This window comes from Protopterus annectens, chromosome 5.part0 (assembly GCF_019279795.1).
Source record: "Protopterus annectens isolate FY-2018-M chromosome 5.part0, PAN1.0, whole genome shotgun sequence".
Taxonomy (NCBI): domain Eukaryota; kingdom Metazoa; phylum Chordata; order Ceratodontiformes; family Protopteridae; genus Protopterus; species Protopterus annectens.
The window spans coordinates 906,146,797-906,169,730 of NC_056735.1; the positions used below are offsets into that span (position 1 = coordinate 906,146,797).

The 22,934-nt window shown below is 42.7% G+C and overlaps 1 protein-coding gene across 2 annotated transcripts in view; it reads left to right on the forward strand.

The window, feature by feature from the left end:
• The window catches only part of ALG8 (ALG8 alpha-1,3-glucosyltransferase), a 625,276-nt gene that overhangs the window by 382,151 nt on the left and 220,191 nt on the right, over nucleotides 1–22,934 (forward strand). For both annotated transcript variants that reach the window (XM_044072699.1, XM_044072700.1), the window contains one exon: nucleotides 10,778–10,917. In XM_044072699.1, the coding sequence (XP_043928634.1) occupies nucleotides 10,778–10,917 (140 nt within the window). The remainder of the gene's footprint in view (nucleotides 1–10,777; nucleotides 10,918–22,934) is intronic.

The following is a 22,934-nucleotide window of genomic DNA, read 5'->3' on the forward strand; positions in this document are numbered from 1 at the left end:
TTATTGGACAAGGGTTTGTCTTTCTCCTCAATAAAGGTCCATGCTGCAGCCATTTGTGCTCACTATGATTGTGACCCTCCTTTATTCTCTCATCCTTGGTTTAAGCAATTTCTTAGAGGGGCAAAGAATATAAGACCCCCACGTAGAGCTCCTACTCCTGCTTGGGATCTCAATTTTGTGTTGGAAAAACTTACTCTACAACTTTTTGAGCCTGCAGCTACTGCCGAGTTAAAGTATTTATCATGGAAAACTGCTTTTTTGTTGGCCATTACCTCTGCAAGAGGGGTTTCTGAATTACAGGCCCTCATGGCAGTGGAGCCTTTCCTGATTTTTCATAAGGATAGGGTATCTTTGCGTACTAATCCTTCCTTTATGCCTAAAGTGGTTTCTAGTGTGGCCTTAAATCAAACTATTCATTTGCCTACTTTTTATGCAAACCCCCAAAATAAAGGGGAGAAAATTTTGCATACTTTGGAAGTTCACAGGCAGTTGCGTTATTATTTGAGCAGAACCAAGGAGTTCAGACAGTCTCAGCAATTGTTTGTTTCTTTTGCTTTGGGTTCACAGGGTAAACCTGTTTCAAAACAAACTATTTCTAAATGGATTGGGTTTTGTATTTCTTTCTGTTATTCCCATCATGGTAAGGAGATTCCTGCTGGAATCAAGCCTCATTCCACTAGGGCTACTGCTACTTCTACGGCCTTTATAAGGGGGGTAGCTACAAAAGACATTTTGGAGGCAGCTACTTGGAGTTCAGTGCATACCTTTTCTAAACATTACCACCTTCCTCTTTATTCTAAGTCTAGGGCTGGATTTGCCACTGCAATTTTACAGGGCATTTTAGCGGCCCCTAATGCTTTATGATTTTTACCATCCTCCCTTTCCCGTTGCTTTGGGATTCTACCCATAAGTAAGGACTGCAGCAATGTGAGATGAAGAACGTAGTACAGTTTGGTACCTACCATAAATGTAGATGTTCGAAGATCCACATTGCTGCAGTCCAATTTACCCTCCCTCCTTCCCCTCTGTAGTTTGACTTGGTGCTATGCTTTAGGTGATGGTTGTTGTTGGGCATGTTTTTGGGAGGTATTCTGTTTTTGGCTGTGGCCTTTCTGGTTTGGCCTTCTGACATCTGGGGCAAGAAAAGACTGAGGATATGACGTCGGTCATGCGCCTTTATACCCTGACGCTCTGATGTCAGATCTAGGCGCCCGTGACCGACGTCAGCCTAATACTTTGGTATTCGGGCCGACCGAGGACAGCGGACTACCCATAAGTAAGGACTGCAGCAATGTGGATCTTCGAACATCTACATTTATGGTAGGTACCAAACTGTACTTTTTAGACTCTGAAACAGTACTATAAAACGGTTGCATCCTTTGGCATGACAGAAAAAGTACAGAATACTGAAAGGAATAGTAGGTGTAGTTATCATCTTCAGAGATGCCATTAGACCTTCTCACAGCTTTCAATCCAGCTACCAGGTCACATATGTACACCCAAAGGCCTAAAAATATGTCACCCTAAGTTGCTTTTGCATGCTTCCTGATTTCTTCAGCAGATAAAAGAGAATATACAGTTTTATGGGTGAAAGAAAATATTTGCAATGAAGTTTGAATTATTAGGGGATTTCAGCAATGTCTAGAAATAGTCATTTGATTCCAACTAAAATCCAACTATTCAGATACATGAACTGCTACAACTAATCACCTTAACTGATCAATACAGATAAATCTGTCAGCTGTGGAAAGCACCCTCTACTTTATAATTGTCTCCAACTCTGGCAACTTCACTGCTACTGATAGACTTTCAGGCACACTCATGGGTTCATAGGTGTGTACTAGGCTAATGACCCTGGAGCCTTTACAAGCCTAGCCCATAGGATTACCATGTCATCGTGCCACCCGACCTTAGTTCCTAGTGCTTCTGTCAAGTAGAGCCACTGGAGTGATCCCAGGGGTGCGTTTTTTTTATTTCCCATCCACTCATCAAGATTTCTGTTGAAGAGGGCCAGTGAGATGCTCTGCTTGAAATGTATGGGAAGTCTATTCCATAGTATGGGCAGTCGCTGGGTTATGAACCTGTCCCTTCAGCATGTCCTGTTGATTCTGGTAATGAGGATGAGGTCTCTGGTGTGTGTGGTGTGGAGGGATTGGGATTTCTTTAGATGTAGCATTTCTAGCAGAGCTGGGTCAGACATGGTTTTGTAAGTCAAGCAGAGATTGCCTCTAAGTAGGCAATGTGAGAGAGAATAGTTGGAGTTTTTTGAGTCTGTCCATATAGGACAAGTGTTTAAGGCCTAGGATCCTCTTTGAGAGGTAATTTTGCGGCCTCTCCAGTTGTTGCAGGTGTCTAGTGAGGTACATGCCAAATGGAGCATTGTACTCGTAGAAAGAGACAATGACCTCGTTCTTCCTGGATGCAAAATCCTTAGTAATGAGATGTGCCACATAGGAGGACTTTCTGACCACAGTGGCAACATGGTGCTCAAAAGAGAGGTTGCTGTCAACCTGTGTTCCCAGATATCTTATAACGCCTTCTGTGTTCAATGGTCTACCATCAATGTGATAATTCAAGGGAAGTGGGTTTTTCCCAAGGGGGATGAAGTCACATTTTTTCGTATTGAGGTTAAGGCCATGGTTCTAACACCAGTCGTTGGTCTCATTGAGGCTTTTCTGTAGACTGTCAACATCACTTGGGGAGTTAATAATAGCTCCCAACTTGCAATCATCTACGAAATTTGTCAGCCAGAGTCCCATCATGTTGGCTTGGACTTCAGAGAAGTAGATACTAAACAGGAGAGGAACCAGGACCGAACCCTGTGGGACTCCACTCATGACTGGTCAGCAGTCTGACTTGGAGTCGGCAACTATCACACTGTGGGTTCTAGCTGTGAGCCAGTTTGCAACCCAGCTAGTGATATAGGGGTTGATGCCTAGCTTAGTGAGTTTTTCTATGATTTCTGAGTGGGGAATGGTATCAAAGGCTTTGGCCAGATCAAGGTAGGCTGTATGAACCACCTTGCTTTCAACCACAGCTCTGGTGACTGACTCAAAGAAGTTGACCAAGTTGAAGTTGAGCAGGCATGATCTACCCTTCACAAAACCAAACTGTGTAGGATCCAGTGTTTGGAGATTCCCTATATCCTTGTTTATTAGGTCCATGATGATGTGTTCCATAGCTTTGCATATCAGACTTGTCAGGCTAATGGGGCGACAATTCCTGGTGTCTCTAGTCACTCCTCCTTTGTGGAGAGGGATGACTGTAGCAGTGCGCCATTCGGTAGGGACAAAGCCTGAGGTGAGGCTGTGATTGAACAGGGCACACAGCTGAGGTGCCAGTTCACTCTGTAGTTCATGTATAATACAGCCAGGAATACTGTCAGGTCCCATAAAAGCTGTATTCTTGGCCTTGGACAGTGCTGTTTTAACCTGTGCAGTAGTAATACTGAGTGTCTGGCAATCTGCTGGTATTGTGATTGGTCCTTTGAGTGGGCGGGGGGTAAATTTAGCACTGAATCTGTCAGCCAGTATATTCGCAATATCTGTTGGCTAGGTATAGGAGGTACCATTGTGCAGTAGCTCACAGCAAATCTGGGTATTGCCGTGGAGATTCTTTATATAAGTATAGAAGGCCTTGTGGTTGTCTTTACTATTTGCTGCAATTCTGTTTTCATAGCTAGCTTTAGAGGATTCATTGAGGGATCTCAACCTTTTGTTGAGGCTGTTAAGGGAGTTTTTCCAATCTTGGGACTTCGCCTTATTCTGCATCAGTTTCCTCCTTCTGGTGTAGAGTTTGTTTATGGTAGGGGACCATGAGAGTGGCTTCCTTTTTTGAGGAGAGCGTCTTGGCTCTGTTCAGTATGGCGAGATCCATGCATTTGTGTACGTGTTTGTACAGTGCATTGGTGTATGATTTAGCAGTCATGCAACTATTCTCCATTTACATGGGTGCCTTGAAGTTTGCCACCTCTGTTTTCAGGATCCCAGAGTTAGCTTTGGAGGAGTTTTTCATGATGGTTACCTTTGTGTGTGTGTGGGGGGGGATGTATTTCCAAGATGATTAGTTTGTGGTCAGATCTAACCAGGGAGGAGTTGACTATTGGTGTAGAGCAGTAGTCGCCCGTGTTAGTAATGACCAGGTCAAGGATGTTGCTACCTCTAGTGGGGGTAAGAACGAGCTGGTCCAGAGCATTGGAATTAATGAATTCCAGAAAGCACTGGGCAAGTGTATTGGTAGATGAGTAGTTTTCCCAGTTAATGCAGGGTTAGTTGAAGTTGCCCAGTATGAGAGTGTTAGGTTGAACCCTAATATTCTCCAGGGTGCTTAGGAACATGGAGTGTGAGTCTTGGGACATGGTTGGGGACATATAGCAGGCTATGACCTGAATCACTGTTTTGCACAATGTTAGCTGCACCTGAAGTATCTCAGATGCATTATGTGTTGCTACCAGTCTGGAGGTGTGCGCATCCTTTATGAATATGGAAACACCACCGCCTTTGGAGCTTCGGTCCAAGTTCTGGGGATGAAAGGTGTTGAATGAGTTATAGCCTGGTAGTGCAGGGATGCTTTCTGCTGCCTTGAACCAGGTCTCTGTTACAGCACAAATGTCGATGTTCTCAATTTTAAGGAGTGCCTTGAGCAAGTGCATTTTGAGATATAAACTTCTAGCATTGAGCAACAGATTGCATTTGTTTGTAGCTGTTACAGTGGTAATTTGGTCTTTGGAACACCACTTAAAAAAAGGGGTGGCAAGAGCCTTGGCCAGTATCTGGAAGCCCAGGGGTGACAGATGCAGGCCATCTCTGGCAAAGCATCAAGGTCTGTCAGTCATGTCATCCCAGGCAGACAGATACTGGATCCCCATAGAATGACACCAGAAACTTAGCCAATTGTTGAAATCAATCATTTTCTGCTTGTACTGTGGTACATTCAGGGTGATGGTAGGATGCTGCTCAGGGCTAAGGTCATACCCGCCTGGGCAACATAATCCAAGAGCTCCTCCATGTCTCTTTTCATGTTGTCCAGGGAGGTACATCTCAGGTCATTCACACCCACATGTTCAATGACAGAGTCATATTTGTACATGGTGTTGAGGGACCTGAGTGCGTGCTTTATGTGGCGGATCCTGGCGCCTGACAGGCAGCTGACTGTTACTTTCTCCTTATTCAGCCTAGTGAGTGGGACATCAGTGTGCCTCACTATTGAGTCACCTATGACTAGTGTGTTGGACATGCTGTTTTGCCTTAGGGGCTTTGGTTGAGTAGCACACTGTTTAGGAGAGTTATGTGTCTCGTTATTAGTGTTGTGTTGTGGTGGTCGAGTGCGTTTTTGCCTTGGAGGTCTCTGCTGTTTGGGTAGATTTTTATTGAGAGCCTCTGCAAAGGTGGGTGTGTGGTTTGTGTTTTTATGTGAAGGCAGTGCTGGTGTATGTTCTGGAGGGTTATGTGTTCCATGTGGTGTGGTGCAAGTGTTGACCTTCTCTTCTTGACCAGCTATTCCAGTCTTGGCTGGAGAGTGCTTGGCTTCCAATTTGGATATATAAGTGCATCTCTCACAAGTCTGAGTGTTGGGAGGTAAGAGGAGAGGGTTGTCAGTGTACATGAGGCAGTTGCCACATTGCCTCAGGATGCCCAAGTTCACCAGGTTAATAGGAGAAAGCACAGAGAACTGACCTTTAGACATGCCTGGGGGGGGGGGGGTGCATTAGTAAATACTGGAGCTGTTTCCTTGTAGAACGTTTAGTGCTGGTAGCACTTTTGTGTGCTACAGTAATTGCTATAAGAAGTCTGGTAAAGTGCTAAACTAATAGGCTAGTAAAAGTGCAGGGGAGGAGAGAACTAGCAGATCTAAGGAAAAAATTGAGAAGCAGGCTTTGGCACCACTCAGAAGCTTACAAACAGTCCTGGATACAGCAAATTTGTATCTGGACTAGAGTAGTTACAGGAAATGTGGGAAACGAGCGCAGATGTGGACTTTTAAACCTGAAAGTTGAAAGAGATGGAAAAAACTGCCCAAATGGCCAATAAGCTACAATTTCTGGGCCAGAAACCACTCCTCTTGTGGTAGATAGGCTTTCTAGTGTTTACCACTCTTACTGCTAAGCTGGAAGGGTTTTCTCCCCGTACTAGGCTGGAGAAGCAAATCATATGCTAATACTGGTCCAAAATATTGAATCACCTGCTCTACAAAAATATCATTGTCAACTTATTTAGTCATACCCTGTAGCGGATAAACTGAATCCTCCTGTCTTAGGAATCCATTGCATTACAAATGCCTTCTTTCAGTTATTCAAATCTTAGGCTTTGTTTAGAAAAATGTTTAATAAAAGTACTTTCTTGTGAATTAGTTTCAAAATAAAGAACCTTGTGGTCAAGCACAGTAATATTTGCAAATCTTAAATTCTAAGTCCCCCACAGCATGCATGCAACAGGAATGGTTACACCATGACTCATCAAGTTGCAGCCATTGGGAGTTTCATCTAGTCAAAACAAACCAGCTGAATATTTAGCTGTATGCAGAACACAGATAAAAGCATGACTTGCAGATATGCAGCAATCCCATCAAGACGGGGTCCAATATCGCCTTGTATACCAGACAGAGGTTACCTCTGAGGAGTCTGTATGAAACAGAGTGGAGGGATAGGGCTTTTAGCCTATCTGTGTATGGTAGATTTTTGAGGCCCTGGATTCTCCTGGTGAGAAACCTCTGTGGTCTCTCCAGCTGCTGCATGTGCTTTGAGAGGTATATGCCAAATGGGGTAGTGTACTTGATAATGGACTTTATAAGGGAAGAATTCAGGGATGTTATGACCTCCTTGTCCCTGGATGAGATACTCTTACTTATGAGGTGGGCCATGTAGAAAGCTTTCCATACAATGGAAGCAGCATGGTGGTCAAAAATCAGGCTGCTGTCAGTCTGGGTGCCCAAATCCCTCTCGACTGACTGCGTGCTTAGAACATTGTTATTAATGTGATAATTTGTGGGAACATCTCTCTCTCCCCAAAGGGGATGATGATGCATTTTTTGTATTCAGCTTGAGGCCACGTTTCTGGCACCAGTCATTTGTTTGGGTAAGACCCTTTTGGAGGATGTCCACGTCACTAGAGGAATTGATTATAGCTCCCAACTTGCAATCATCTGCAAACTTGGTCAGCCATAGCCTGTACCTCAGAAAAATATATCTGAAATAACAGGGGCCCCAAGACCAAACCCTGGGGTACACCACTCGTTACAGATCTACTGCTTGAGGTGGTTTCCCCTATTTTGACTTGGTGGGTTCTATCAGTGAGCCAGTTGGCTACCCATCTGGTAACATATGGATTGATGTCTAATTGAGAGAGTTTATCTATTATGCCGGAGTGGGGAATAGTGTTGAAGACTTTGGCCAGGTCATGGTAGGCAGTGTGCATTATATTCCCTTCATTCAAGGCTTTGTTGACTGTCTCAAAAAAGTTGACCAAATTTAGCAGAAATGACCCCCCCCCCTTGGCGAAGTCAAACTGTGTGGGATCGTGATTGGAGGTTGCCAATTTACTTCTTAATGAGGTCCATGATAATCCGTTCCATGCCCTTGAAGATCAGGCTAGTTACGCTGATGGGTCTATAATTTTCCGGATCAGTGGGCGCTCCACCTTTGTGTAAATGGATGGCAGTGGCTGTCCTCCACTCAGCTGGGGCAAAACCGGTGCTCAGGCTTTGGTTGAATAGAGTGCCTAATGGTGCTGCAAGTTCCTGCCTGAATTCATGTAGGATGTAGCCTGGGATGTTATGAGGTCCCATGGAGGCTGTATTTTTTGCCTTTGAGAGAGCAGTGATGACCAGTGATGACCTGATCCCTAGATATAAGGGGAAGGGGGCAGGTACTGGGAATGTTCTGATCTACTGATGCGGGGGAGGGGGGCAGAGCAGTGAAATTTTCACTGAATCTGTCAACCAGCAAGTTTGCTATATCTACGGCATTTGTATATGTGGTGTCCTTGCCCACCAGTTCTGAACAGATCTGGGTGCTACCTTTGAGATTACAGACATATGTGAAAAAGGCATTATGATTGTCTCCAGTAGGTGTGGCCAATTTGGACTCAAAGTTTGCTTTGGAGGATTTCACTAGTGCTCTTATTTGCTTGTTTAGGCTAAGGAGAGATTGCTTCCAATTGGGCACCTGCTCCTTCTTGGCCCTGGACAGCATTTTATTTCTTTTATTATAGAATTTATTTATTGCAGATGTCCACCAGACAGGTTTACTATTCCTTGCGGAGGATGATTTCGTCCTATCCGGTATTCCTGATTCCATGCATCTATATAAATGTTCGTATAGTAATTTGGTATAGTTTTGGATACTGGTGCCAGTTCCTAGAGAGGGGGATATGAAGCTGTTTATATCATCCCTCAAGAGGCTGTAATCAGCTTTGGAGAAGTTTTTTGATTGACCCTAGTTAGATGGAGGTCGAGGGAGATGGTGACTTCGAACTTGACCGCTTTATGGTTGGATCTTACAAGGGAGGATGATGAGCCATGAACAGTATAGTACATTTAGTTCAATCAGATAGCTTTCTGAGTACATTTTGAATACCGTCTGCATAAAGAAAGGAGAAAAGATAGTAGCTGTGTTTAAGAAAACAATAGCAGCAACAATAATAATAATAGCAATAATAGCTGTTATTAAAGTTCAGGGTGTAAGGGAAGGAGAGTCTCAAACTGTACTAGAGCGTCCTTTGAAAATCATCTAAGTAGTTTAGCTTGTACTATACTGTTCATGGCTTGTTGTTATGAAGCATATTACTCATTTTAGAACAAGATTCACAGAGATGGAACCAATTTTTTTTACATGAAAAGAAAAATTCATTGAGCATTGTAGATGTTCCCTCATGTTTGTGACCAGTTAAAAATCTAATTAGAACACAGGCCAATGGTAAGAGCATGAAATAAAATTAAATCTTTAAATTAAATGTATGTCTGATGATGGTGTTTATGTTTTATTTACAAATGTAATAAGTTTTTTTCTAGTTATTGCCATTGGTTTGATTTTTAACTAGATTTTTGCATGTTCCTATTTTGTTATTAAATGCAACTTACTTCATTACCCAAAATATAGTTTTTGTTCATGTTTATGACCAGAATGCCATAAATATGTGGTAAAAGACTTGTTAAAGGACAGCCACACCTCACCTGTTATGAAGTGTTGTATTTTTATATGACTTTCCATAGTTTCATAACATGCTTTTATTTTTTCACTTTAGGATACTTTTTGAGCATTGGAGATAGATTTCTTAGAAACAGCCCTCTGTGATGAATTTTATAATGGCAGCTGCTCGATAAGAACCAAGTACTAATTGCTTACAGAAATGCGATAGGGTTATTCATGATAAGTACGAATGAGCATAGCAAAGGCGAGATTCATAGAAGCCATTTACGCTAATGCAGAAGGCCTTAAAAATAATGAGATGCAATTGAGAAATCCTGAAAAGCGTAGTATGCTAATGAAGTGGTTTTGCAGTTTATAGTCTGACATCCGTGTGGTGTGCACATCCATTGTTAAAAGCAATGCTTTACCTTTGATATTGGATTTGCAATCCACGAGATTGTTTAAGTATGGACAGGCACTTCCCTGACATAGAAAATTATTATTTACCCCAGCAACCCTTGGTAAGTTGTAGTAAGTATGCACAAGCACAAAAATGACACAGTAATGTACTTTGTCCAGTGATCACTCCAGCACTCTGACCATGTATGCACAAGCACTTCCCTGACAAACAAATGAATTATTTCCTCAAATGACCCATCAGGAGTATGGCCAGGTATGCACAAGCACCAAAATGAAACATTCACCCAAGCAACCCCTTCAGTAAAATATTGAGGTATGCACAAGCATCAGAATGAAGCATTCACCCATGTAACCCCTTCAATAAAATGTCCAGGTATGCACAAGCACCAAAATGAAACATTTCCCCAAGCTACCTCTTCAGTAACATGTCATAGTATACACAAGCACCAAAATGAAACATTTTGCCTAGCAATCCCTTCAGGAGTACTTCCAGGTATGCAGAACCACCAAAATGATACATTTCCCCAAGCAACCCCTTCACTTACATTTTTTTAGTATGCACAAGCACCAGAAGGAAACATTTCCCAAAGTGACCCCTTCAGTAAAATGTCCAGGTATACAGAAGCATCAGAATGAAAAATTTACCCTTGCAACCCCTTCAGTAGAAATATCCAGGTATGCAGAAGAACCAGCTGATCTCCCCTCACACCTCTGTATTCTTCCTGTAAACTGATGCTTACTGACTTAAGTTCAGGGCTATTTACACGCTTAGTATGCATATGAGCTCATTACAGATTCATGTCTATGAATTAAATTCATACTCATATGTGTAAAGCCCCTTAACAGAGTAGTAGCTGTCCTGTATTGCTTATGTGTTAAGCGTGTTTTGCTTCTGCTACAGCTACAGGTTTACACCACCACCTTCGCATCTTCATAGGCATGCTGATAAACCAGTATTTGATATCCACATAGTGCTGTTCTTTGCAGATCGTTGTTATGAAATTGTGAAGCCCCAGACTGTGAATTGTACCCTTTATGTTTTTCTGAACTTCATTTAATTTTTTTTAACTTGTGCTTTGTATGGATTGATTTAGTTTTAAATTTATTGAGTATTTATACTACAGCAGTCTTATGTTTATTTGTAGGAGACTCTGCATTAATCCTTATTAAGTTAATGTTTCTAAGTAAAATATGTGTATACAATTAGAAAGCTAATTTTCCATTTTACTTTAGGTCTGAAATGTGGATTCTTGAATATTGAGAGCATTCCTAAAGCTTCTATGACAGGAGGACTTGTCCAGGAGTTTCAGCACACAGTCCTTCCTTCTGTGTCTCCTCTTACAACTTTAATCTGCACCTTCATCTCAATAATGGTAAATCAGAATTTAATCTATGTGTACAAAGGAATGTAAATGCTTTTTCAACAGGGGATAAAAGATGAGGGAAGAAAGGCAATCACTGCTTGTATGTCAAGACTGCACTATTCAGCATTTTCTGTACAGACACTTTCTGTATTGAGGGAAACAATTTTAATGTGCCAAATGACCAATGTTCCACCATCAGGAATTTTGTAGTATGATGTAAAAACCTGGAAACAGAACCCTTGATTTTATCCCTAGCATCTGCATACTTGTAATTAATTAATTAGTTTCTTTGTCTGTCCTTTTTTAAACAAAAGCACATCCAGATGTACATTTGTTAGACTGGCCTTTATTTGTGGCATTTTGTGCATTCAGTACCAAATGCAAGTAGGCTGTAAGTACCAAAATTCGTATGAGCTCTTCCTCACAGAAGTGACTGATCATTAGCAATACATGACTGAATGTAGCCCTCAGACAAGCATGCCATACTGTTAGAACTAGGCTACTGGCAAATTTGTTTTGCGTGGGTATACAGTCAGCTAACAATTGTTACAGCTGAAATCCATGCACCCAAAAAAGTTCCTGAGCTCTGCCAAGGCAATAGGCTAAAACACGCACATTCTTAAAATGGTAGACTTACTGAAAAAGACAAAATATTACTGATTTTTGGTGTTTGATAGTGAAGGAAGTGATGTTTGGCATTTTAGCTTTAACACTTCCCCCCTTTCCCAATTATGCATGGGCAGATGGGCATAAGTGTGTATGTCAATATTTATAACATTAACATTTTAGCCCCCTCCCCCCACAGTGTATGTTCTTTATGTGTGTCTTAGCCCATTCACTCCACAGAAACTCAAAAATGCTGACTTTTACCTCCCCATGTGTCAAAGGGAACAATGGAGCTTTCTGGGATGTTTCACAGAAAATCATTTTCTAAAATCATATTTGAATGGGCTTAACTGTAACAGTATGCAACTATCAAAAATTGTTCAACATTCATGGGTCTAAATGATAGTATACATGCTGACTAGCTGGCAGTAATTGCAAATTTTGTGTATATTTTTTTCTGTAATTCTGAAAACGTCAGTATCTCAGAAGCCATGCCAATTAGATACTTACCGTCAAAAGAAATGTTGTCCATGTACAGTAAACTCTCACTTAACTGGCACCTGTGGGGACTGGTAGATGCCGGATAAGTGTAGTTTCCAGCTGCTTGAGAGCTGCTTTGCTATTTTTGATTGGCTGATATACTGGCATACAAGGGCTGTTCTGCATTGAGTAGAAGAGGCTCCACTTTGCAATTTTTGATTGGCTTGTATACCGGCATACGAGCCATTCAAAACGAGATTTTGCCGGTTGCTTGGGAGTGCTGGTTGCTTGAGTTCCAGTTAAAGGGGATTCTACAGTAGATGCCAGCTTCAAAATTAGACCTCAATCAGCATTGTGCCCTGCTCACTTACTGAATTAGTGTTAGTTGTATGAGCAGTGTCATATTTGTCATAATTTGACATACAAACTAATTGTTAAATCCCTGCAACTGTACTGAGTAGAAACCATGTTTGTCTGTTGCAGACTTTTGCCACTGTGATGTCAGCTTTCTAATGTAACCTTACAGTACTTTCCATATACTTTGAGGGAGGGGTTGATTAGTAGTCATTGTGACCTAGTAATTTATGTTTCGTTAACTATTCATTACATTTGGGTTACATTCATTACTCGTCATTACATTTGGGTTATCTGCTTGCAGGTAGCCCTCAGTCGGCCTGATTAACAATGTCTTGGGTCTTGCGCCGGTTGCTGTCCCTTCTTCCATGATGTCAGGTCGTCAGGGGTATAAAACATGCAGCTGACACCATTACATCAGTCTTTCTTGCCATGCGGTGCCCGAAGCAGAAGCAGTTCGCAAGTGCCGGTTGGCAGACTCCTGAAATTTTCATTTTCGAGTTTCAGAACTGAAGTCTTCAACTAATGGCTAAGTTCCCCGTTGAGGAAACTTTTTCTTGCTCCTTACCGATGTCAGTAAAAGTTAATAATTGCATTATTTGTGGAAAGCAAATACCTCATAAAGATTTTCATTCGTACTGTATTCCTTGCCTAGGCCCTGACCACGACGTATCTTGTTGTTGGTTTTGTGCTTTATTTAATCAGCGCACTATCCGTCTTCGGTATATTTTCGCCTATAAATATTTTGGTTCTCGGTTTAATTATCCAGAAATGTAATCGGTTAGCCATCTGACTACCGGGATTCCGAAAAAATGCAAAGATAAAGACAGAGACAGGCCGCCGAGTTCCAAAACTGCCGACGATGTTTCTTCTAAGCCAGTCGCCAGTTCTCTGGTACTCTGTGCTTTCACAGCCCCTGATACCTGCTACTTCTAATTCACAGGCCTCTACTAAGACCCATTCAGAGTCTGGTATGCCGTGAGATGCTTTAACTATGGAACCCGTGGATGTCTCGACCTTGGATGGGTCTGGAGCCGCTGTGCAGGCACCGGCTTCTGAGGGTGTACTCAGGCCTATGGACTTGCATATTAAACCAACGTCTCCTTCTTTAGTTAGGCCTAAATCTCGATCCATGTCTAAAAAACCGACGCCCAGGCCACATGCTCAGGCCTCTAGGCCTAAAAAACAAATGATAAGAATGGCTGAAGATCTAATAACTCTAATCAGGGGTAGCCAACCCCCCCCCCCTTCTAAGAGGTCTAGGACTGAAGTTGATTATGAATCTTCTGATCAGGATTCTGTTTTTTCTGACTCTTCTGATGATCTAGATTTGCCCTTACCTACTTATGAGGATTCTGATGCAGAGGACTCTATTCCCTCTGCTTCCCCTCCTGAGGATTTTTCTTTTGGGGAAACCTTACATACTCTAAGGGAGCATTTCCACTGGGAAAGCCAGGATTTTTCTGATTCAAAAAAGAGGCTTAGGTATTTCCTTCTCCTACCTCAACATAGGCCTTTAGCTATTCCTCCTGTACTAGACATTGTTGATGATGCTTTCTCAGAATCTAGTTTGGTCCCTGATTCCCTGCCACCTGCTCCCAGAAAACCTGAGAGATACTGCAGGGTCCCTGAGTCCCACAAGTTCCTTTTCAAAAATCCTATTTCAGATCCAGAAACTATTTCACAGGGACCCAAGAGCATTAAGGCTTCTGCTGCTAAAAATCCTACCCCTTCTGATAGAGACTTCAGGACGCTGGATAGATGGGGTAAAAATGTTTATACTTCTGCAACCTTTCCAATCAGAGCTTTAAACTGCCAAATTCATATGTTAAAATATCAACAGCACATTATTGGACTGCTTAAACAGAAAATTATGTTGATTCTTGACTGTGTGGAAAACAAGGATTTACAGGATTTAATGCATTCTGCTAAACAAGTTGGAAAACATACTTTGCAATGTGGTTTTGATTCTTTAGAGGCCTCCTGTAGGGCTGCTGTTACTAGGTCTGTGCTTAGAAGGCATGCTTGGCTTAAGGAGCAATCTTTGCCTGATCATGTTAAAGCTAAATTGTTGGATGCTCCTTTACATCAGGACAGCCTGTTTGGCAAAAAGGCTGAAGAAGTTCTAAAAAAGATGGAAGATAAAGCTAAATCTATGCAAACTGCTAAAGATTTCTTACAAGTGCAACCTCCAAGATTTAGTAGGCACTGGCCTACTAAGAATTGGTCCTTTCCAGTCCCTTCCAGATCCTCTCAAGCCAAACCCAGACACAGTAAAAACCCCAGGTTTCAGTCCCAGGGGACTCTCAGAACTAAGCAGTGGAGGGCCTCCACTTCCAAATCTGGAAATAACAAGACACCCCCCTATAGTAAACAGTCTCAATGACGTCCTTTTAAAATTACCAAGCACTTATCTTTTAACCGCCCCTTTGGGGGGAAAGATTGCTCTTCATGCAAAGAACTGTGAACTTATAACCCAGGACAAATGGGTTTTAAATATAGTATCCCAGGGATACAGATTTAATTTTGACACATTGCCAATACCAAACGGGTGGTCAGACCTGCCCCCAAATCAGTGGGCAGAGGCTCAAAAACAAATACTTTCCCTCTTAAGCATGGGGGCTATTCAGCTGGTACCAGAAGAGGAAAAGGGACAAGGTTGCTATTCCAGGCTTTTTCTGGTACCCGGAAAAGATAAATCATGACGTCCAATCCTGGCCCTGTCTACTCTAAACATCTTTCTGGAGATTCCAAACTTCAAGATGCTGACTCTTCACCAGTTACTTCCTATGCTAGGTAAAGACGTCTGGTTGGCAACTCTAGATTTAAAAGAAGCATACCTGCACATCCCAATCAGGGAATCTTGCAGAAGATACCTACGCTTCAAAGCAGGCTACTTGCATTATCAGTTCTCTGCACTAACCTTTGGCTTGTCTACTGCACTCTGGGTATTCACAAAGTGCCTGGCTCCAGTTATTGCATTTTGCAGGCAAAGAAATATTCAGATATATCCATACCTGGATGATTGTCTAATTCAGGCAGAAAACCAGGGCATACTTCTAAATCATCTGGCGTTTGTAAAAAGGGTTCTAACTTGTCTGGAGTACACCATAAACGAAAATAAATCACAACTGGTATCCCGTCAACAGATTACATTCCTGGGCGCAAGCTTGAATACAGCTGCCCAGATGGCTTTCCTCACGCCAGAGAAGCAAATATATTTGGTAACTTACTTCAAACAAGTGGCCACAAAAACCCTGCTATCTGCAAGTCAAATACTGCAAGCCTTGGGGTTCATGGCCTCCTGCATTCTTCTAATTCCATATGCAAGACTGCATATGAGGAAACTACAGTGTTATCTAAAAAGTCTATGGAGTCACCATTGTCACAGCCTGGAAACAATGATTCCTATCTTACCTTGTCTATGGCTGGAGTTCCTATGGTGGGCAGAAGCCTGCCACCAAAACAAGGGACTACCATTCACACTACCCCCTGCCGCCCAAACCCTAACTACAGATGCATCAGACTATGCATGGGGGGTTCACCTGGCAGGGAAGTACATTCAGGGCAAATGGGACCCAAATCAAATGCACCTACATATCAATCAAAAAGAAATGTTAGCTGTACAGAATGCTCTGACAGCCTTCAAGGGCTTCATTCTTCCAGGACAACTAATGGTAAAGATGGACAACACCACGGTTATGTGGTACATAAACAAGCAGGGGGTGCACATTCCTACCTCCTCTGCAGACTAGCCATGGCATTGTGGAAGACAGCCTTGAGCTACCAAGTGCATCTACAAGCTCAATTCCTGCCAGAAAATTTGAATACACTGGCAGACGGACTAAGCAGAAACCTCATGGACCCACACGAGTGGAAACTGGAACCACGGATTTTCAACATGTTGATAAGCGAATGGGGGAGCCCAGACATAGATCTATTTGCCTCCCCCCAGAACTACCATTTGGACAAGTTTTGCACAAGGACTCCCCACAAATAAGCCTGGAAAGTGGATGCTCTGTCCTTCAGTTAGAAAAACCTATCAGTCTACGCCTTTTCCCCTCTGCCTCTGCTCTCCAATGTTCTTCTAAAAGTCAAACAAGACAAACCAAGGATGATTTTGATTGCTCCAGACTGGCCGCGCCAACACTGGTACCCCCTCCTGCGCAGTGTGTCGCAAATATCTCCATGGCATCTGCCTCAGACCCCTTCCCTGCTGTCTCAGCAGGAGAACCAAATTCTGCAACCTCAGCTTCCAACATTGAACCTTGCAGCCTGGATAATCACTTAAATTCACCCTCATCATTCCTCAGCAAACCTGTATTGGATGTCATCTTGGAGGTGAGGAGACCTAGTACTAGAAAATCTTATGCTGACAAATGGAAAAAATTCTGTGCCTGGAACCAATCTTTAGGGATGAGCACAGCAGCTCCCAGTTTACCTCAGATTTTGCAATACTTAACTGAGATGCTTCACAAGGGCCTGTCTTTTTCCTCCATTAAAATCCATGCCTCAGCTATTTCAGCTCAGTATAACACAGAACCACCCCTGTTCTCTCATCCTCTGCTCAAGCAGTATCTCAGAGGGGCAAAAAACTTGAGACCACCCAGGAGAGCTCCTACCCCTGCCTGGACCTTAACTTTGTTTTGGAGAAACTCACTCTACCTGCTTTCGAGCCAGCTGCTACTGCAGACTTAAAATTTATTTCTTGGAAAACAGCCTTCCTTTTAGCAATCACTTCAGCTAGAAGGATATCTGAATTACAGGCCCTTATGGCAGTGGACCCTTTCATCATCTTTCATGAGGACAGGGTATCTCTCAGGACCAATCCATCCTTCATGCCCAAGGTGGTTCCAGTGTGGTTCTTAATCAGTCCATTCATTTGCCAACCTTCTTTCCCAATCCACAGAACAAAGGGGAACGGATTCTGCATTCCTTGGATGTGCACAGACAACTAAGATTCTACTTGGACAGGACTAAATCTCGAAGAAAATCTGAACAATTGCTGGTAGCATTTGCTACAGGGACAGAGGGGAAGACTATTTCAAAACAAACCATTTCTAAATGGATAAGCCATTGCATTAATTTCTGCTATAAGCACCATGGAAAACCTATCCCCAAGGGGATAAGATCTCACTCCACCAGGGCTGCATCTACTTCTGCAGCCTTTCTCAGAGGTGTTCCTACCAGGGATATCCTAGAAGCTGCTACCTGGAGTTCTGTACATACTTTCACCAAGCATTATCATTTACCAATTTTCTCTAAATCCAGAGCTGGCTTTGCCACTACTGTCTTGCAGGGCCTTATAGCTGGCCCTACTGCTGTATAAACTCCTCCTCCCAACCATAGCTTTGGGAATCTACCCAAATGTAATAACTGCAACAGTCAAACATGAAGAACATAGTACAGTTGTGTACACTTACCATAAATGTAGATGTTCGAGTGTATTCATTGTTGCAGTCCTGGTTACCCTCCCTCCAGCCCCCTAGTTTTTTTCTGGCTATACCTCTCCTTTCCTTTACTATGCTTAAAAGCCTTTTTGGTGCATTTGCTTTTGGTTGGAGGCATACTTTTGTGTTTTTGTGTTTATTTGCTCCCCATTAGGGGGGCACCTGACATCTGGGGCAAGAAAAACTGATGTAATGGCATCGGCTGCATGTTTTATACCCCTGACGACCTGGCGTCATGGATGAAGGGACAGCAACCGACGCAGGACCTAAGACTTTGTTAATCAGGCTGACTGAGGGCAACCTGCCAGCAGATTACCCAAATGTAATGACTGCAACAGAGAATACACTCGAACATCTACATTTATGGTAAGTGTGCATAACTGTACTTTTTGGAACGGCCCAGCCAGAGCCCAGACATAAATCCAATAGAAAATCTGCGGGATGACCTGAAGAGGGCTGTGCACAAGAGATGCCCTCACAATCTGACAGATTTGGAGTGCTTTTGCAAGGAAGAGTGGGCAGATATTGCCAAGTCAAGATGTGCCATGCTGATAGACTCCTACCCAAGAAGACTGAATGCTGTAATTAAATCAAAAGGTGCTTCAACAAAGTATTAGTTTAAGGGTGCGCACACTTATGCAACCAGCTTATTGTACATGTTTTATTTTTTTATATTTTTTCCCCTAACAGATTTTTTTATTTTTTTCAATTTAATTGTACAGGCTATAGGTCACATTAAAGGTGGGAAAAGTTTTGAAATGATTTATTTTGGTCTAATTTTTTATATCACAAAAATGTGGCATTTGAACAGGGGTGTGTACACTTTTTGTATCCACTGTATAGCGTAGGCTGCTGCATCTGCTGTTATAGTAAGTTTACTTACACATCTCTATTCTCCTGTTAGGTCTCAGCCATAATTTAGAAAGCCAACTCACTGAACTCTAGTTTTTCAAGCTTCAGCTGTTGAAACTCCCAATATTTATTATCTTGTTGAGAACAACTTTGATAAGGGACCAAACACATTGGTTGCTACGCTTTCTGATCAACATATTGAACTTTTCACTAAGAAAGCATTTTTGCAGTGAGGGCATCCTTTCTTGCACCACACCATGTGGAACATTATCTTCCACCCCCTGCTACTTTCTAGCACTAAGGTTCCATTATAACAGAAAAAAGGAACAGCCTGAACTCTGTGTTTAGAACAGTGTTCTCCCAGTATCTGAGACTGCCACTTTATTTGCAGTGCTTGACATTCATTCACTAAGATAGTTGATAAGATGAAATGTATTGTTTAGCTCTCGGTGAGTTTTCTTTTAATATAATGGACTGCTGTGCTCTGTTAATTCCTCTTTCTTCCTGTTATCACCACTTCTGTTACTCATTTCAGAAATGAATCTCTTCAGGATATATGTGAAACTCAACCTATACAAATGTACGCACATTCACTAAATAGAACAAACTAGAGAAGGTCTTGACTTTACCCACCCAGCTAAGATTCAAGTTGATCCTTTTGAAGTCATACCTGACACCCTCTTGTCTTCTTGGGGTGCTTAATTGACACCAAGAAAAGAATGTCTGTTCTTCCCGAAGACAAGGTCCATTCCTATGAGATGATGTTTCAGGAATTCTCCAGGAGGAATGTTACTTTGGGAAGAGAATTCCTAAAAATTCTAGGACTGATGTTGTCCATAATTCTTATGATACAACTTGCCCATCTCCACATGAGGAGAATTCAGTGATATGTATGAAACTGTTGGACCCAGCAATTACATTCCCTGGAATCCCAGTTGCCAGTACTGCCGTTCATCAGACTAGAGTTACAGTGGTGGAGAATACAGTGCAGTATCAGTCCAAGATTCCCCTTCTTTCTGCCTGTTCTAACGCAGTCTGTCCAGGCAGATTCTTTTGAATTTGCTTGGGGAGATGTGTAAATGGCAGTGCAAGTGCAAGCCACTTGGAGTCCCAAGGATGCATGGAAACATAACAATATCAAGGAGATATTGGTAGTCATCCATGCCTTGAAAGTCCTTCACTACCTATGTACTCCAGGTCCTCTTCTTGTTGTTAATGGACAAAACAATGATGTGGTACTTCAATAGACAAGAGGTACAATGTCATATCCTCCATGACAGTTAGCAGTGATGGCCTGGAAGTTGGCTTTACAGCATTTTCTGACTGTTCAGACATCATACATCCCATCAGAGCAAAACGTTGTCACAAGCTGACTAAGCAGATCTTTGACAGGCCTGCACGAGTGGCAACTCAAGGCAGTGTTGTTCCAAGACCTAGTACGTATATGGGAAAATGCATCAAATATATTTGTTTGCCTCCTTTCAAAAACAGACAGCTGGAGAAATTCTGTTCCAGTCATCCTTGCAGCCATGCTTGGAGGACAGATGCATTCCCGTTCCCTTGGATAGGAATGTTTGTGTATGCATTTTCACCCTTTCCACTGATTCAAAGGTACTTCTGATGAGTCATAGGGAAATGCCAGTGATCATTGTGGTGACTTGAATTGACCAGGCAATCTTGGATGTCCTTGTGTTCATCTGCTGTAGTATTTATAACATGAGGGAGTTCCCCACCATAGGTGACCCGACGGTGGCCAGTATACAAAAGAATTCACTACTGTAAGGTGTGTGACATGTTGCACATATGCTGAGATTGGATGTCGGCCATAAAAGTGATGTATGCACACACCATCCTCAGAACTTCTCTGCCGCCAATTCCTAACACCAGTTTCCAACGTATACTCTGACTCCAAATCATTTGCGATTCTTCAAAATTCAGATAAGTGCCCCTTTGGGGAATTTTTTGACTTTTTGCTACTCTCTTTGGTTAGGGTTCATGTCATCCAAGAGGGGCAAGTGCCACTGTGGACAACAAATTCCACACAAAGATAGCCACCTCCAATGCCTGTTCTGCCTAGGCCCAAACCATGACCACAAAAGACTGCTTTATATGTCAGGTGTTTACCTGAAAAACTTTGAGTAGATTGTCCGCCCTTGCCATCTACCTTGAGAATCAGTGCTTAAAGCTGCTAGGAAAAAGTGCTATGGAGGGATCCTCGGGGCCCGAAACTGAGTCAGTTTTCAACAGGAAGCCCAAAAAGCAAACACCTGAACCTCCTGCTGTGTGCCTCTAGATACCGACATCTCTCTTGAGGCAGAGGACAGCCTGGAGACACACCCAGATCACATCTCAGATCTGCAGACCATGCCTGACGTCCAGGCCACCTTGGATCCGAGCATTAGCACAACCGCAGTGGCTGAGCAGACATCCATTTCATATGTCCAAGGGGAAACATGGCTCATGATTACAGAAAGCCCTAAGGGGATTCCAGAGATCCTTGCTAGGGAAGAGGTAGATTCCGACCTGATCAAATGTCTCCACCTAAAGAACCTCCTGGTGATTGGCAACAATTCACTCAGGGCCTTTTCAATGCCCTTATGTCTCTTAGGCTCATCCAGGTTTTACAGCCCCCCACCCAGTACTATCTCTCCTCTTAAAATAACTAGTGAAGAGGATACATCTGAGAAAGTGGCATCTTCAGGGGATGAGTCCCTAGCTTACTCTTCATAGATCCCATCGACACTGGATTATACCTCCCCAGAAGAGGAATCAAATGGTACTGACTCTCCAAAGGAAGAATTGTCCTAGCTAAAATGCGAGACCACTTTAAATGGGATAGCACCCAGGTACCTATAGTACAAAAAAGATACTATGAGCTACTACAGGTGGAATCACGTAGCCCATCAGCTATGCCTCCTGTCTTGCCTGCCCTTCTCAATGCTTGTGCCTCAGCTTCGCAGGCACCAGATTCCCAGGCACCTTCCCCCAAAAGCCAGACCACTTCTTCAAGGTCCCAGAGGACCGCAGATTTCCCTTCAGATGTACTTCTGCAGACCCTTCTGTAATTTCTGTGGCTTCTCTCAAGCCATCAAAATTGCTGCCCTCTACTACCATCTTACCATCTGATAAGGATAGCAAGATCCTGGGTAGACTAGGAAAAAAAGTATACAATTCTGCCACTCTAGCATTCAGGGCCATAAATTAAAAAAACACATACAGTAAACTCTCAGTTAACTGGAACTCAAGCAACCAGAACTCTCAAGCAACCAGGAAAAAAAAAATTGAAGAAATACAGTACAATTTTCATGTGTTGCACTTTCTGCCCCCACACACACACACACAGTAACTTACCTTACGTTTTTAGAGTTTTAAGAGGAAGATAGGAATAAATTCCCTCTCTCCTCAACCTAAGAACAAGTCAAACCAAACAAATAGTATAGGGTACAGTATTAGTCAGTCCTATTTTTAATAGAAACTCTCAAGCAACCAGAAACTACAGTTATCCAGCATCTACCAATCCCCATGGGTGCCAGTTAACCAAGAGTTTACTGTATGACCAAATTCACTTTAGAACTTATGTCCCATCTTTCACAGGTAATTGCTGGCTTACCTAACTCAGAAAATAAAACACTGGCTACTTCTTTGTCTGGTGTTTCTTCTCAAGTAGCACATCACTCCATAAAAATGCAGCTATGATGCTGCGGAGGCTTCCGCCAGATCAGCTGCTTCTGGATCAGTGATAAGATTTTCTTGGCTAAGACTTCAGCCCTTACCAGAGGACATAAAAGCCAAACTTAAGGATGCTCCTCTGGACAATTCTGCCTTGTTTGGACCTGCAGTTCCTAAACTGCTTAAATCATTGCTGGAAAAAGGTAAGGAAATCCGGGAATTTAAACATGTTTTTGTTTCCCCAGTACCCAAGTTCCAAAGAAGTTACCCTGCAAAGCCTGTATTTGTGCATAGACATTCACGTCACACACAACCATGAAGAAAAAAAGAGTGAGACTCTACCACTTAAGTGGCCCTTTCCAGACAAGCCATCCTGTTTTTGACTGCTTTCCCCTCCCAGCCCCATCCCTCTTTCCCAGTGCCTTCTCTTATCCCTACCAGCCTGGGAAAGCATAACCCAAGATGCCTGGGTCCTCTCAGTTGTTCAAAATGGGTACTTCATGGTCTGGGATCAACTACTGTCCTTCAGAGGCATCCCTCAACCTCCTGGAGAAGAACTTGCTTTGTTCCCACAGGTTCTATTAGAATTATTGAACCAACAGATCATCCAGAGTT